The 16244-nt window shown below is 43.7% G+C and overlaps 1 protein-coding gene across 1 annotated transcript; it reads left to right on the plus strand.

The window, feature by feature from the left end:
• The first annotated feature begins 26 nt into the window (after positions 1-26).
• Positions 27-15715, plus strand: LOC306701270 (A disintegrin and metalloproteinase with thrombospondin motifs 8-like). Its single transcript, XM_079166528.1, has 9 exons — positions 27-947; positions 4141-4380; positions 7345-7477; positions 7580-7747; positions 8483-8775; positions 10428-10614; positions 11660-11832; positions 12303-12478; positions 13423-15715. The coding sequence occupies exons 1-9, from the start codon at positions 234-236 to the stop codon at positions 14165-14167; spliced, it is 2829 nt and encodes a 942-aa protein (XP_079022654.1). The 5' UTR covers positions 27-233; the 3' UTR covers positions 14168-15715.
• The last annotated feature ends 529 nt before the right edge of the window (positions 15716-16244 follow it).

The raw sequence follows: 16244 nt of genomic DNA on the forward strand, positions 1-16244 counted from the left end.
GGCGGTGCTGGTGAGAGGTACAACAAGGGCTTAGCTTGGTTAGGGAATTAGAAACGACAACTCAGACGGACTGAAATTAAATACCAGACACACTTTGACTGGCTGGGGGGGAAATACTCTTAATTTGGAGAGATCTCTGGTTTAAGGAGATTCTTATTCGGTTGGAGGAGACGCGCCACATACCAGAGATAAAGGACATACATTGTAATAAAAAAAACTGTTCATTGCAGAAGATGCGTTCCACTGTGTGTTTCACCTTCTCACTCCTGTGCGTAATGAGCGCGGCGCTTTCCACCCCGTTTGAGTCTGAGGATGTTGTACCTGTTCGGATAAACGCGAGAATCAGCGGCCGCTTTTGGAAAAGAAGCGAGGAACAGCCGAGGTTTACCCTCAGCGCATTTGGCAAGGACTTGACCCTGAATCTTATCCCAGACACCGGCTTCCTCGCGCCGTCCTTCACCGTACAGCGCGTCAGAGCCAGAGACGTTGGTGCTTTACGCAGCGCCTCAGGTGCCCGGCCCGTCGCGGATCTCCAGACGGATGAGAGCGGAGGACAGCTGAGGGGTTGCTTCTACTCGGGGATCGTGGATCACGACCATAGCTCGGTCGTGGCTGTCAGTTTGTGCTCCGGCATCTTCGGCTCCTTCATAACGGAGGGGAAAGAGTATTTCATTGAGCCCAAACTTCGCGGCGGACTGGGGCCAGACTCTGCAGAGCAGCTGCATGTCATCAAGAGGAGGACATTCACCAAAAGCCACGGTGTTCCCCTCCGGTTTGATCACCCGGCGACGGCGGAGGCGAAGCAAAACGGGGAACGTTTTACGCACGGCGACGGTGACGCACGGAGGGAACTTCGCCGGAGACGCTTTGTTTCCGCGCCTCGGTTCATAGAGACCCTGGTGGTGACGGACTCAACCATGACCCACTTCTATGGAGATGAAATAAAGGTCAGACACGATGAACTCATTTTTTCCCGCACACACTGTTGATAGGACCCTAAACAGACCGTAGATTGGCCCATAAACAAACGTCGAGGACGTCATCTTTTGTCCCTTTATTTCCCATCCTGCTTGAAGGATTCTCTTCTCCTTCACACATATAGCGACACGGGTTCGTTTTCTCTGTGCTGCTTCATAAAACACGCTTTGGCAGAGAGGGGGCTTCGGGAGGAAGTCGGTGGGCTCCCTGTTTTTCACAGGCTGAGTAAGAAGTCAGGCAACAGAAATGCAAGCAATGCTGAAACGCATTCCTTCGCACTTGGTCACGATTTGGCAGCTGAGTCACAGCATCATGCAGAGAAGACCCACAAGGCTTTCAATAGCGGCTCTGTTCTGTATTTACTCATCATTGTGATTCAATTAATGGACCAATTCCTGCTGTTCATCATAACAGCCACGGCTTAAATTCAGCAAAATATGATGGATGGTGACACTTTATGAACAAATCATGCTCCATTCCTAAAATCAGTCAGCCTTTTAAACAAAAGTTGGATCCATGATGCAGCAGTAGCAGCCAGATTCTAGTCTGTTTGTACTTAATGAGCTCCTCCGCTGCCAGACACTCTGCCTCCTCACACAGTAAAGTGAGTATCTAAAAGCTAGAGAGATGAGTTGAGTTTGCATCCCATTTTTATTTAATTAGATTAGACTTATTTCAAATATCATCACCTTGGGTGTCTATGAGCAGGGGCAGCTTCAGGGATTTAAAGGTCGCAGGAAAATAAGACAAAAACATGTGCGGCTCATGTGGAAAACTTTTGTGGGAAAATCATCCCACCCTAGAAAAAGTGAGTTCAGCAAGCCTGATGGAAGACACTTTCCCCAACAACATCCATTGTGATTTACCAACTCTCCACTGAAACACACACAACCATGACGGCGCTGTGGAAAACCCGCCTCTTATGACACAATCACACAGTGAACAGAATGTGGAGGCAGCTCTTTACAGTTAATGAAGGCCAAATGGAAATCTTTTTACTGAATTCTTCTATTAGAAGAAGAATACAATATGGAGTAAAATAAAGTGCTTTCAAACTTAAGATGGAAATACATTTTTGCAGTTTAAAGTTCATAAACAGTGAAATACTGTATATTATATGCAGGAGAAATACAGGTGGTGTAGCACAGTACAATTATTATGACATTGTTTTTGTTATATAAATAAATTTAGATATAGTGACAGTCATATATGTGAAAACAAATTTCATAAAGATTGTGTGTTTAGTGATTTTGAAGAGGTCTCTCTCCCAGCAAATTTTGGCTTATAGCAGATATTTGGTGTTGCCCATAAGTAACAGAAATTGCAATACTGAAAGAGCAAAATATGTTTGCAATAGCATAGATACATACCGTGTCCATCATAGTATTGGTCACAACCTGTCACGATAACTACATTTGTTGGACGATAAATTGTCCAACAAATAATTGCCATAAATGATAATATTGTAATTTTAAGACCTGTCAGGCTCTGTTAATGAAAATGTGCAATGTCTGCACAAACACAAAAAAAAACGTGCAACTTGTACACAACAGGCAAAATAGGGGGCAGCAAAAATGATCAAGAACAAGATAACTCGATAACATAAAAATGATCGAGGTCAGGTCCATTAATCGTACGATAACTCAATGATGAAGACATTATTGAGGTCATTTCCATGTATCATAAGATTAGGATTAGTTAATAACTTAATAATCACTGGTCCTGTCAATATATTGTTCATTAAGTCGATAACTTTAGAATGGTCAAAGTCATGTCCATATATCGTACGATAACTAGATAACGTAAACGTGATCGAGGTCATGTCCATAAATCGTACCAGTGGCGGGCCGTGCATTTTATACCTGGGCCTTCACTGCTGAAATACCACCTTATAACCACATGATGGCGCCACAGCAAGGGTTATTATTCGTTTCTTGGGCTGTAACTATATAACGTTACATATTTGTATTAAACCGTTTGGTACGAGGCTTACAAACCGAACAATACGTTTGAATAATACTACATTTGGAAAATACAGAAGCTTAAATTGTAGGAAATATAATGTTTCCTGCGCTCACTAGGAGACAGCGGTCTGTGTGACCGCTGTGTGACCTCTGAACCAGAAAAAAAGAACCACAACAAAAAACAGCTGATGCTCTGCAAGTGTTCTGGGAGGCTAGGCTAACTAGCTTAACGGAAAAACAACAGCAGCAACACGCATTCTGCTACACACTCAAGGGCCATTCAGATATTAGATGTAAAAAAACGAACCAGTTGACTTACCAAATGCTGATCACATCCTCTTTTCTTTGTTGACAAAGATTAATCCCACAGTTAAATCTCAACTCACAAAAAAAATTAAAAATCTACACCAAGCAAAATGCAAAAAATATAATAATTTCATTCATATCTTCCAATATGAACTCTTACTACTCGACTAAGCCTCTGCAGTTAAGTTTCGTTTCACGACAGTCACGTGCTCGCCCACTGACCAATCACAGCACAGAATCTCACTGCAGCGCTGCTGCTAATGCTGACGTAGCCGTAGGCCTGCAGGCCGCTCTGGTAAGAATGTCAAACTAAAGATCTGGTTGGTTGAAGACTATGACAATCAACAATATCGTCCCCATTCACTTAACCTGCACATGGATTCACTGGTGAGTCTGCAGGCCTGGGGCCTCTCTTCTACCTAGAGACACAGAGGTGAACTCTGATTGGATAAAAGCTCTACTTAAAACAAGCTGCACTGGAAGCAGAGCAGCTGAGGAACACAGTAGCTGTGCAATGAGAAAATAAGATAATGGGAAACATATTTTTCGATATTATGCTACAAGAAAAATTATTAAATTATAAAATAGCTCTAACTTTGTGATTCTGTTTAGGCCAGCAGAGAAGGCTTTGCAGGCCCTGACGGCCCACCACTGAATCGTACGATAAGTCAGGTTTTGTGTCAAATAACACGATCAGCTACAAAAATCTAATATCGGTTTTGTAGTCAATGCCGGCAGAAACAACTTTCACGTTAAAATTGGTACTTGCGCTGCGTCACCCTTCACCCTTTTGGTTTGAACCGTATCATGAGCAAAAAAGTTCATGTTCATGAAAGTTTTAACTTTTTAAATGTCACGCCCCCCCCCCCCCCCCCCCCCCCCCCCTCCACAGCAATACGTTCTGACCCTGATGTCGATGGCTGCCCAGCTTTACAAGCACCCCAGCATAAAGAACTCAGTGAACATGGTGGTGGTGAAGATGTTGGTGGTGGAGGACGAGGAGGTCGGCCCGCAGGTCTCCAGCAACGGGGGTGTCGCTCTGAGGAACTTCTGCTCCTGGCAGCAGTTCTTCAACCCACCAAGCCAGAGGAATCCAGAGCACTACGACACGGCCATGCTCTTCACCAGAGAGGTGAGGGCAAAGACAACACACCATCATCTACAATGTTAAACATTTGATGAGCGAGAGATATTTTCCGGAACTTTTGCAAAGTTAATTCTTCACCTTGGAGGCTTTAGTTTAACAAAAAAACGGAAACGTCTTAACTCAAGGTCCACTTACCAGCTTTCCAGAGGTTTCCTCTGCCACTCACAATCTTCTTCAGTCACTCAGGACTAAAATAATGGCAATTTAAAGTCAATTAACTTTTTTTTTCACGTAATGTAAAGAAAATGGACAATTTATGTCCCTGTACGTGAAACTAATAGATTGCATTTCGTGACTATTTCACAAACTGCGGTGACACTGTGTTGGTATTATTCAAATGTAGAGTCCACTCATGATTGCCTGGAATATTTTCTCCATTCAGAAGGCAATAACTCAGCAAGGATGAGTCACAAATTAAGCCCATGAAGGAATTCAGTCCCAGGCCAGCTGCAGTACATAATGCGGTTTCTGAGCAGCAGGCTCATGTAGAGGCTTACAGTAACACAGGTGCATTGTGGGCTCCCAGCTGAAAAAAGAGCCCCTTCCTCTGGGACTGTTGTCACATCTTGCTGTTTTTACAACCCAGAAACACACATGTGTGGGATTAGAGGTAAAGGAAAGCCTTTCTATCCCTTTGGGTAAAGTGAGGATGCTGAAAGGGGAACGTTCGAGATGGAAGACTTGTAATCTTTTCCATGCAGAGGGAATGTCAACAGAAAGCAAACAAACTGTACTTTATGGATCCTCCGACAGGAAATAGGTCCACAAGTCCTCAGGGTTTGAGTTGTGATTGGCTTGTTCTGCTGTACTCGGCTGCCTTCTTCCATCTGGTATGTGCGTGTTGACGAGGCGTGAGCAGACAGTGCATAAGACTTCTCTATTGTCACATTTCTATAGCTAGGTGTCCCGGTTACAGCTTGATTCGATGACACGCTTGGCATCTGCCTACTGAATTCCATTAGCATGTAAATCTGACCCTGGGTCAGGGAGATGATGAATAGAACACATGGATCTTCTGCAGTCTTGTCGTTCAGTTGTGGAACCCATCATTCACAAAAAAAAAAACAGTTTGTGTTTGTTTTTCCACTTCAGCGGAGATATGCTTTGAAGTGTGGAGGACGGAAGGCTCCTCGTGGATGAGCTACCTTTAGTGCCGCCACAAATCAGACCCGGACATGATTGAGACACTTTAAAGGGTCAGCTTGAAGTCTGGGTTTAAAAATGGGTGTTATGTCTCCCACAGTCTACTACTGGCTGCTGTGAAACTGAAAACTCTGTAGCATGTAGTGGAAACATTTCTGTGGTCTCATACTGTATGCGTGTCTTTGTCCGTCTGTCCGCACTACCTGCAAAATGCTTTGACCCGTCTTACTTTGTGTCTGCACACATGAGTGATGGATGCAACGGTGGAAAAAGGTGTACAAACACGCTGAGATGCGTTCAAGTGGCAGCCTCCAAGTCCAGATGTGTTTTGAATCACGGCGGGTTCAGCCCAGCGGTTTCTTTTTTTGGGAGGGGGTTCTGAGGCGAGGCCACGGACCCGTTCCGTCTCCGTCCTACACAGCCAGTCTTCTCGATCAGGGGAAAGAGTTCTGATACACAACGCTGTTCATTTTCCAAAGTCACAGTTCTGGACAGCTGCATGCTGAGGATATTTATTTGTTTGGTTTTATGACGGAAACACTGAGCAACATGTTTTTGATTTCTTTCGTTTAAAAGCGGCGGAAAAACAGCCGGACACAAATAGACAGTGAAGGATCACTGTGCATGATTGATAAAACATTCACTCAGTGCTGCCCATACACTTAATTTATTTACCATTTGACAGAGTAATGTTTTTGCCATAGTCCACTCTGCCAGCTGTTTCTAAGCACACGGTCACGACTTTTTGAGGGAAAACGACCTTAACCAGGTTTAGAACAAGGTATCGAGCCAATATTGCTCAACACTACACTGATTGAGCGTGACAGGACCCGAAGCTGAACGGAATCGAATGCGAAAGATGGATAGATTCAAGTATGCTTCTCGGTTTCAGTGGAGTTTCTTTTTTATTGCACGACAAAAGACAAAAGACATACAGAACAGCAGGAGGAAGACAAGAGCAGTGAAAACATGCCAATAAACAACATTTTTTAAGGTAATAAGAGAACAAGTTTGTTGTCGTAAGTTGATGTTGATGGCGACTCCTCTGGTTGTATAGAAGTCTATGAGAAAATGACTCTACTTCTCTCTTGATTTATTACCTCAGTAAACATTGTAAACATGAGTTTATGGTCTCAATCTCTAGTTTCAAGTCTTCTTCAATACAGCATGATGTTCATTTAGTAACATTTTGGTTGCCTAAAAAACAAGAAGGTGACCATGCCAAACTAGAGGCTTCAAAACCATCGTCCACGAAACAAAAGGTGACTATATGTCCACTAAACAGTCTAAAAGTGCTCGGTTTAGCACTGTTAGCGTTGTTTGCACTGTTAGCTGCGAGCTGCCGGCTCAGCCATCGCCATGTTGAGAGCCGTGTGGAGGCAACATGTTTGCTCTAAATAGCAAATAAAGCACATTTAAATAGATACAAAATATAAATGAGTCCTGTTGGCCTAGCTACTAGAAAAGTTGCGTTACATAGAACATGTAGGTGGAAAGTGGAATATGATAATCAGTAGTGATATACAAAGATTGGCAGTAAAAATGAGTGGCATACAAACCACCCCATTTTATACATTTTGTCACTCTGTATTAGATGCTTGTTAACCTTGATCAAATATAATAAATAGTGCAGTTTGGGTAAACACAAATGCTCATAATTTTAAGAAATGTGTTGCATGAAAACGGTCAAAATTATGATTTTGAACATCTGCCTTTGTATACTTTGGTTTGTATCAGCTGTCTCAAATCCCACATCGTCGCCCTGACCTCGGTGTTCCAGTCTCAGTTTGTTTGTTTGTTTTGCAGGACATCTGCGGACACAAGAGCTGCGACACGTTGGGCGTTGCCGATGTCGGGACGATGTGCGACCCCAAGAGAAGCTGCTCGGTTATCGAGGACAACGGCCTGCAGGCCGCCTTCACAGCTGCACACGAGCTCGGTTAGCCTGCGTTTTATTTGCCATACGGGTGGGCTGTAGTGACTTATCTGTGCATCTGTGAGCATGTGTTTCACCATCATTGCATCCTTTTTCCCACTGCAGGTCACGTGTTGAGCATGCCTCATGACGACTCCAAGACCTGTGAGAGGCTGTTTGGAGATCTGGGAGGACATCACCTGATGGCTCCTCTGTTTGTCAGCCTCAACAAGACGGCGCCTTGGTCTCCCTGCAGCGCTCTGTACATCACGGAGTTCTTTGACAATGGACACGGTAGGAAATACTTTAAGTAAATGGGAAAGTAAGCAGCGCTCCGTAGAGACTTTCTGCCAACGTGGACGTCTGCCACGACACCGTGGCTCTGTCATTACGGCTGATTCAGAGATGAATAGAACACACTGTCATTCCTCTCGCGCTGCTTTCCTGCTTAAACATGTCGATCCCCTCAAATTATGGGCTGTAGAGATAGTTTATCTTGCCCTAAATGTTCTCTTTTTTCCTTCCTCTTTGTCCCTCTCCCTCGTCTCATGTTGTGCATTGTTTGGATCCTTGCTAGACCTACCGGTGAACCTTCTTTTCCACTGAGTCACGCAACGGACTTCTTCCTGTTCTTCACCTCCTCAGCCAAAAGCAACAGCTGGTGTCAGCAAAATATGTTCTTTATCAGTTTTGAAAAAAACGGTGTTGCATTCTGAACCGCGGACGTCATTGGCGACTCCAAAAAAAAGCATATTGAATGTAATGAAGAATCATTCGGGGGAAAATAAATCATTCTCATGGAATAGTGGTCCAGATTCAGAACTTTATATTGCCTATAAAAGTGCACTCCATTAGTTAGATTTACATTTTTCATTTTTATAGTCAGGACACAACTTGCCCTGAATATTTCCCTCTGTTGCCTCACACGAACGTCACATGAACTGTCACAGCGCCGCAAAAGTCCATGATCCGCACAAACCGCAGTATAATCGGTCTCATGCAGCGGTTTGCTTCGTATTGTTACCACAGGGGACTGCCTGCTGGACGTCCCGGAGAGCACCATGCCGTTACCGAGAGAGCTGCCGGGCACCAAGTACAGCCTGGACCAGCAGTGCCAGCAGATGTTTGGAGAGGAGTTCGTCCAATGCCCCAACTCCTCGGACAGCGATGTTTGTAGCCAGCTGTGGTGTCAGGAGGACGGGACGCTGCAGTGCTCCACCAAGAATGGCAGCTTGCCCTGGGCCGACGGCACCCCCTGCAGCCACAACAGGACCTGCCTCCACGGGGCGTGCATGTCGACCCAGGAGGTGATGCAGCCGCTGGTGAGGACGCTTCTTTATTCTGGAAAGTTGAATTCGTTGACGATGAAACACTCTTTGCTGCTATACAGCTTTAGTAGGTCCGACCCAGGCGGCATTTTGGACTTATGTTCATCTGGTGACCATTAATAAGACTCCAGAATAAGGCTCATGTTGCTCTCCATCTGAGGGACTGGCCATTGCTCGGATGGCCCATTCTTCAGAAACCCCAATAGTCCAAAAAAAAAACATTTGACCGTTACCTCAAAAACATAGGCCGATTGTTGGGACGGCCCATTAATACACACTCTCCTTGCAACAAACTGAAGATTTTTTCATCCTGTGATGGCGAAGGCCTGACCCGCCCTACTCTGCCTCTGATTGGCTAGCACCATTGACTGCCTTGGTTGGGTTTGTTAGGTTTAGGCACGAGAAGTGAGATTGTTCAGAGTAAGAATATCAGGTGAAGCCAATCAGAGGCAGAGTATGGCAGGTCATACCTCAGCCATAGTAGGGAAAATAATATATTATGACTTGGGGAGATCTGATAGGACAAATGGGCTTTTGTTTTTGGGGTTTTGAAATGACGGGCTGTCCGAAAAAATGTCACGGCACCCTTAACTGCTGGACTTTTGCTTATGCATTAGCCATACCAAGCTTATGAGGCCATAATGTGGTATTATACTTGTTTTAGTTCTAAAGAATGCAGCCGTAAGACCAGAGAGTAAAACACAAAACAAGATTAAAGCTGCACAAGTATTGGCCTCAACAACCATTTAATATGACGTCAGTTCACTTTTTCTTATTTGCTTCCTGTTGCATGTTTTTTGCTGACAGTGGTTATTTGCTTGCACTCGCTGGCTGCTGAGAACTGGTTTCGACGAGTCACTTCCTTTGAAAAATGTAATTTTTAAAATTGTGGGCAAACCCCAGTTACAGATTGCGTGATACAATTTAAAGCTCCAGAAACAGTTTGATCCGGTTCTAACCACAAACAAAAGACAAAAAAAATTCCATGGAGAATCTGCTGTGTGAGGGTAAATACAGCGTCTCAGTTAGCGGATGTTTTTTCAGCTTTTGCAGCTGTGAGCAGTTTTAAGTAGGAATACATGAATGAGAGGTTCGGGCTCCTGCAGTAGTAGTAGTATGGATTACAGCACTGTAACCCAGTTGCTTCATGATGCCTGTTTATATTTCCTTAAAGAACATTTAGAGTTTCATTTTAGCTTGCATGCCTTGATATCTTCCCCTCGTGTTATGATCACACATCTGTTTATGAACCCAGACGTGCTGGCAGTTGGGATGTTAGCTGGTCCAAACTCATAAAACTTCTGGAAAGGACGCTCACGCCAGCAAACACACACACACACACATACACACACACACATACATACACATACACACGTTGAATTGTGCCTCACAAAGCTGCAGCATGGCAGGTTCCAGTAGTGGTGAGTGACACATGTGGCAGGAATGTCGGGTAGAGGCAGACAGCGGGCGCGTGCCGAACTTCAACACAGATTTAGCCCCGGAGTCGCGTCACGCCAACACACTGTGCGGCCTCAAACCCAGAAGCCCAGACTGTGGTTTTAAGCTGCACAGCTGAGATTGCCTTTGGCACTGAGCGCTAACCAACTACTCCTCTTTTCCCTCGCTGGGTTTTTTTTGTACCGCAGGTGGCTGTGGACGGCGGCTGGAGCTTGTGGGGGCCGTGGCAGCGGTGCTCCAGAACGTGTGGAGGCGGGGTGGAGTTCTCCTACAGGGAGTGCACCGACCCGGTGCCTCTGAACGGAGGGAGGTACTGCGAGGGACAGAGGGTCCAGTACCAGTCCTGCAACACGCAGCCCTGTGACGACAACGACGGTGAGGATTCACCAGGCGGCAACCTCCGGGTGTGCCGAGTGAAGCTGATACGGAAATGTCTTAAAGCTGCATTCTCTCTAGTGTCCACCAGGGGGCGACTCCTCTGGTTGTATAGAAGTCTATGAGAAAATGACTCTACTTCTCTCTTGATTTATTACCTCAGTAAACATTGTAAACATGAGTTTATGGTCTCAATCTCTAGTTTCAAGTCTTCTTCAATACAGCATGATGTTCATTTAGTAAATGATGGTCCATTTAGAGTCAAACAGACCATAAAGCAGGGGATGCTTTAGGGGCGGGGCTTACTGTGATTGACAGGTCGCTGCCGTTACCAGAACTGTATCTCTACGTCACTCCTCCACAGTCCAAATATGGTTTCTTCTGTTTATTGGTTGCGAAAAAACAACATGGCAACAACTGTAATCCCAGATAGCGAAGCCAAACTCGAGGCTTCAAAACAATGACTTAATATCTCAAAATACAGAGAAACCTTCTCAGAATAATGACTTACTTATATAATAATAAAGACTTTAAAGAGAATTTGTGAAAGCTTCTCATTGACTTTCATCAGATTTACAGGATCTTTTGTCATTTTGACGGGACTGGGCTTCCATAGCTTACCACCCTTCATTTTACTGCACATGTTGTATGAACATCAATCAAAATGTTCTCAAATTTTATTATGACAAACAGAATCAATAAAAGTTTAAGCGCCACACTGAGGTAATGTTTGGTGGTTTTACTTTGAAAATGACTTAGACGAGGTTATCAAAGTAGTGCTAAATGATCTGTCAAATCAATTAATTTAAATTAATTAATTCACTAATTGTTGATTAGTAAATTGATGCAGGACACAGCAGGTAATCCATCAAACCGTATAATCTAAATCACTACTATGTATAAATTTGAATATTATTATTTAAATATACATATTCACTATATTTGACTGTAGGACTATTTTAAAATAATTATATTTTGGCGGTGTGGCTTCATTTTGTGATTGTGGACCTTTGTACACTAACCTTTCCTCCATCTTTGACCTCAGGAAAGAGTTTCAGAGAGGAGCAGTGTGAGAAGTACAACAGCCCCAGCTACCTGGACTTCAACGGGAACATGAAACAGTGGATCCCAAAGTACGCCGGTGTTTCTCCCAGAGACAGATGTAAGCTGTTCTGCAGGGCCAGAGGCAGCAGTGAATTCAAGGTGTTTGAATCCAAGGTACAGATCATTGAAGCACTCACAGCTCATAACACAGCTGAAATGAATAATAACCTAGTAGTAGAAGGGGAATAACGGGTTAATCCTTCCGCGATTCACAGAACAATAAAGCACGTAATCATTGAATATCAATGTTTATCTGTACTGCAATAAGTAATCTAACTAGACGCATGGAGAATTAACGTTAGCACGGAGAATGACTGGAGTAAAAGTCAAATACGTATGTGTAAAGACACTTTTTACTCTTTTATCACTTCAATATGAACATTTGAACATAAATCTTAACTCAAGGTCCACTTGTCTTTGCAGACTTCTCAAAGCTAATAAGCTTTTTCTTTCCTTCGTCAAAAGGCATTGTACCTGCATCTTAACACCATTGAAGAGATCTACAACATGCAGGTGACTCTGACTGTTGCTTAGCACTTGTGATTAAAAGGACTCAACATCACCTGCTTGTTGTGTCCCTGCAGGTGATCGACGGGACGACGTGCGGCCCCGACACCACGTCAGTGTGCGTCCAAGGCCAGTGTGTGAAGGCCGGCTGTGACCAGGTGATCGGATCCAACAAGAGGGTGGATAAGTGTGGAGTGTGTGGAGGAAGCGGGCTCACCTGTAGAAAGATCACAGGCTCGTACAACAAAGCAACGTAAGTTAAAAAAAAAAACATTTCTTGCACTGCAGTTGCAGAGTCAAAAAAACGACGACAGAGGCTGGTTTTGCTGCTACTGAGCACTATTGTACTGAGCGCTGCACAAGCAGCTCGCTATCATCACCATCTGAAAGCACAAATTAAATCAGCTGTAAATGCATATTTGAACGTTCTCTAACCTGATGAGAGATTGCAGCGTGGAAAAGCCTCGCTTCCCTCCCGCTTATCTTGATGGGAAGGTTTTGCAGCAATGAGAGCAGTTACTTTTCAACGACCAAAAAAAAACATTGGAAAATCCCACACAATACTGTGATTCTATCCACGACCAAAGAGGTTCCACCAATCTTTGCATGTAAACTTTTAATATAAAATTGATGCTGTGTTTTTTAAGAATCGATACAGTTTTACAAAAACATAATATCAATATTGTGTTACACTACCTACCACTTAACATCTCGGTTTTATTAATAAATCGGATGGACCTGAGTCAGATGACAAAGATTCCTAACACTTCATGGCTGTGTGTTTAATGTAAGCCAGTACATCTAGTTCCTAAGTGCATGGAGAAGAGAAAAAAGTCAGAAGAGGTAAAACTCCAACAACACTTGTAGTTTCCTGAAAGACTTCATTGTTAGACCAACGAGTTTCAGCTTGTGGGGTTCAACAGAGTCGTGCTCGTTAAATGAAAGCCAACAGTCAGCCCGTTAGCTTTCTTAGCTAGCCTGGCTCTGTCTGTTAGCGTTTTTTATCCAACATTTCAAACTCTTACATTAGGTAGTGAGCTTTACGGGGATTACTCGGCATGTTTTTGAGCATTTGAGAAAGCTACGCTCCCTAGAAAAAGCAAATATCACCCGTATTGTTGAACAGTATCTTTAAAGTAAGGAAACAAAGTGTGAACATTATTTAAATCCAAGTTCTTTGTTTCTTTTCTCTACCAGCTATGGATACAGCGACATTGTCACAATCCCTGTTGGCGCCACTAACATTGACGTCAAACAGCGGAGCCACAGGGGAATCAAACACGACGGGAACTACCTGGCCATAAAGAGGGAGAGCGGCGGTTACATCCTCAACGGTAACTTCTCCGTGTCCACGGTGGAGCAGGACATTCCCGTGCTGGGCGCCGTGCTGAAGTACAGCGGATCCTCCACCACGCTGGAGAGGATCCAGAGCTTCAGGCAGCTGAGGGAGGTCATCACCATCCAGCTCCTCGCCACCGCCGGGGACGCCAACCATCCCAAGGTCAAATATACTTTCTTCATCCCCAGAGATGTGACTTTCAACAAATCCAAGGAGAGGAAGGGCTCGTCGCTGTCCTTGCACATGATCCATCCGTTCGGCGTGCCCGACTGGCTGCTGGGGGAGTGGTCGGAGTGCTCCAAGAGCTGTGGCTCCGGGTGGTCCAGGAGGAACGTTGAGTGCCGAGACAGCGCGGGCTTCCTGTCCAGCCAGTGTGACAAAGACCTGAAGCCCGTGGACATCAGGCCCTGCGGGGATCTGCCGTGTCCCATGTGGCAGATGGGACCTTGGTCCGTCTGCTCGCGAACTTGTGGCCAGGGGGAGCGCCGCCGCAGCGTCTTCTGCATAGACTACACGGGGAAGACTGTTGAACCAGAGAAGTGCGACGCAAACAAAATCCCAGAGCCCGTCTCCGGAGAATGTCTCAACCAAGAGTGCTTATGAAGAACATGAGTATAGGGAGCTTTCCGTTTTTTTGGTCCGACTGCACTTACCAAGCAATGGATGGATTACTGAATGGGCACACTGGGCACAGGCGGGGGGGCAGAGACCCAAAACAACCACAAAGATACACAAAACAACCACAAAGAGACATAAACTGAACACCAGGAAACACGTTAACAAGCATAAAAAGACATAAAGTGAACACCAAGAGACACAACAACCACAATTAGACAAAGAACGACTACAAAGTGACACATAACAACAAAAAGACAGATAACAACTGCAAAGAGACAATAAACAACCACAGATATACACAAAACGACCACAAAGACACAAAAAACGACCATAAATGAACACAAAGAGAGACGAATGACTACAAACAGGGGTTTACATGCCTGTGCCTTTGGGCCCATTGCCTCATAATCTGTCCGAGTTACCAGCTGATTGCATCAAGTCACATCAGGGGCATTTGCCTGAATATTGTTTTTGTCATCTTTTATTGACATTTGACAACCACTATTGAGATCTGAAACCATGGAAATCTACCTCAGGATGTACATGTGATGCTATGTATAGATGCTAGATGAAGGTGCTGTGTGTGCGCTTTCTCCAGAAAGAGAAGTTTTCATCGTCCCACTTTAAACAGAAACTTGATCTTTTTGGATGAAGTCTGGTATAATCTGCAGTACGTCTTTCTGGGTGAGCTATCATTTAAAGTGGGGCTAGATTAATGGCATGAACACCAGCACAGTGTAAATATACCTCCAACTGTCCTCAACCGAACTCAAACCCCGATAAAGCTTTGATCGAGCCATTTACCCGTTATTGAGGTAAGAACATACGATTGATGCGTTGGAACTTTAAGCCTCTGGGTAATGCGCTCCTGTGTGATGCTTCTCATTTCTACACACGTACCAACGTTTCTTTAAACGATTGTCTTGAAAATGAGCATTTTTTGAACTGTAGGAAAACCATTCAGTGAAAGTAAATCTGACCATATTTAAGCTTCTGTCATAACAGATTGTTTCAATGCCGAACCAGACGTGTATAATTTATAGACATTGATATAATTTGAGTTTACACAATGTGTAAAATAAATTAGGCTCGATAATGACTTTCCCTCTGCCCTGCAGTTTCATTTTAGAGCTTTTAAGGCGCATTATAATGCAGTTATAATGTGGTTATAATGTTTCTTTGGAGGTGTTTTTTGTAAGCTAGGTGATAAGCATACTATCTATCGTGTATATATAAAAAATAACAGACTTTTATTTGTTAATGCATCATATGCAGAACGCTCACAGTTGTTTTCAGACTCTTGTATGTATATTTGATTTCTTCATTCCTGTTGTTAATTTACATTATGTCATAAAACAAACGAGATGGAGCATTAGGCCTATATCCCTTCAGTGAAGGACCATGCTATTTTTATTATTACAGCTTCCTTTTTAAGCTATTTATTTTTGTAATATTGTAATTAACATGGCAGATGCTGCTGTCTTTGTGATTTTTGCCTATAAAAATGGTCAAATAAACACATTTATGTCAACATATGAGTCTCTTTTCCTGTTACGTTTGTGCGAGACATTTTATCTTCATTACTCGAGGATCCTTCTGTCCAGACTGGTAAGTACTTACATACTGACCTATAAATTCCAAACAAATGTTAAATCTTCCATGTTTTCCAGAGCACCATTTCTAGGTCATCGAGGGCCAGACTGATGGAATTCTTGGAGGCGGGTCGGCAGCTTTTAAAAGTAGGGCGAGGCAGATTTTTATAGCTGGTTTGACAAACTGAAAGCTCTGAAGATGTTCAGTGAAGTCCTCCCACTTTGGAATAACTTCTCTGCTCAGACGGTTGAAATAAAGGCAGCCAAGTATTACTGACAACATTCAAATATATACATAAAATACTTTATAACAGGCTTTATCAGGGATAGAAATCAAGTCGCATAGAGTGTTTTCACTGTCGATCAAGTTTTATCAAGATGGAGAAAAGCATTCGATGTCTGACATTGAAGAATATTTTAAAATAGGAACTAAAATAGGACACAAATCTTTTCAGGAAGCAGACAAGGTA

Source organism: Pholis gunnellus, assembly GCF_910591455.1.
Source record: "Pholis gunnellus genome assembly, chromosome: 9".
NCBI lineage: Eukaryota > Metazoa > Chordata > Actinopteri > Perciformes > Pholidae > Pholis > Pholis gunnellus.

Coding starts and splice junctions, on each gene's coding strand:
- LOC306701270 (XM_079166528.1), top strand. CDS start 234: ATGCGTTCCACTGTGTGTTTCACCTTCTCACTCCTGTGCGTAATGAGC. Junction 7,478..7,579: donor CACAGCTGCACACGAGCTCG/GTTAGCCTGCGT, acceptor TTCCCACTGCAG/GTCACGTGTTGAGCATGCCT. Junction 11,833..12,302: donor TCAAGGTGTTTGAATCCAAG/GTACAGATCATT, acceptor GTGTCCCTGCAG/GTGATCGACGGGACGACGTG.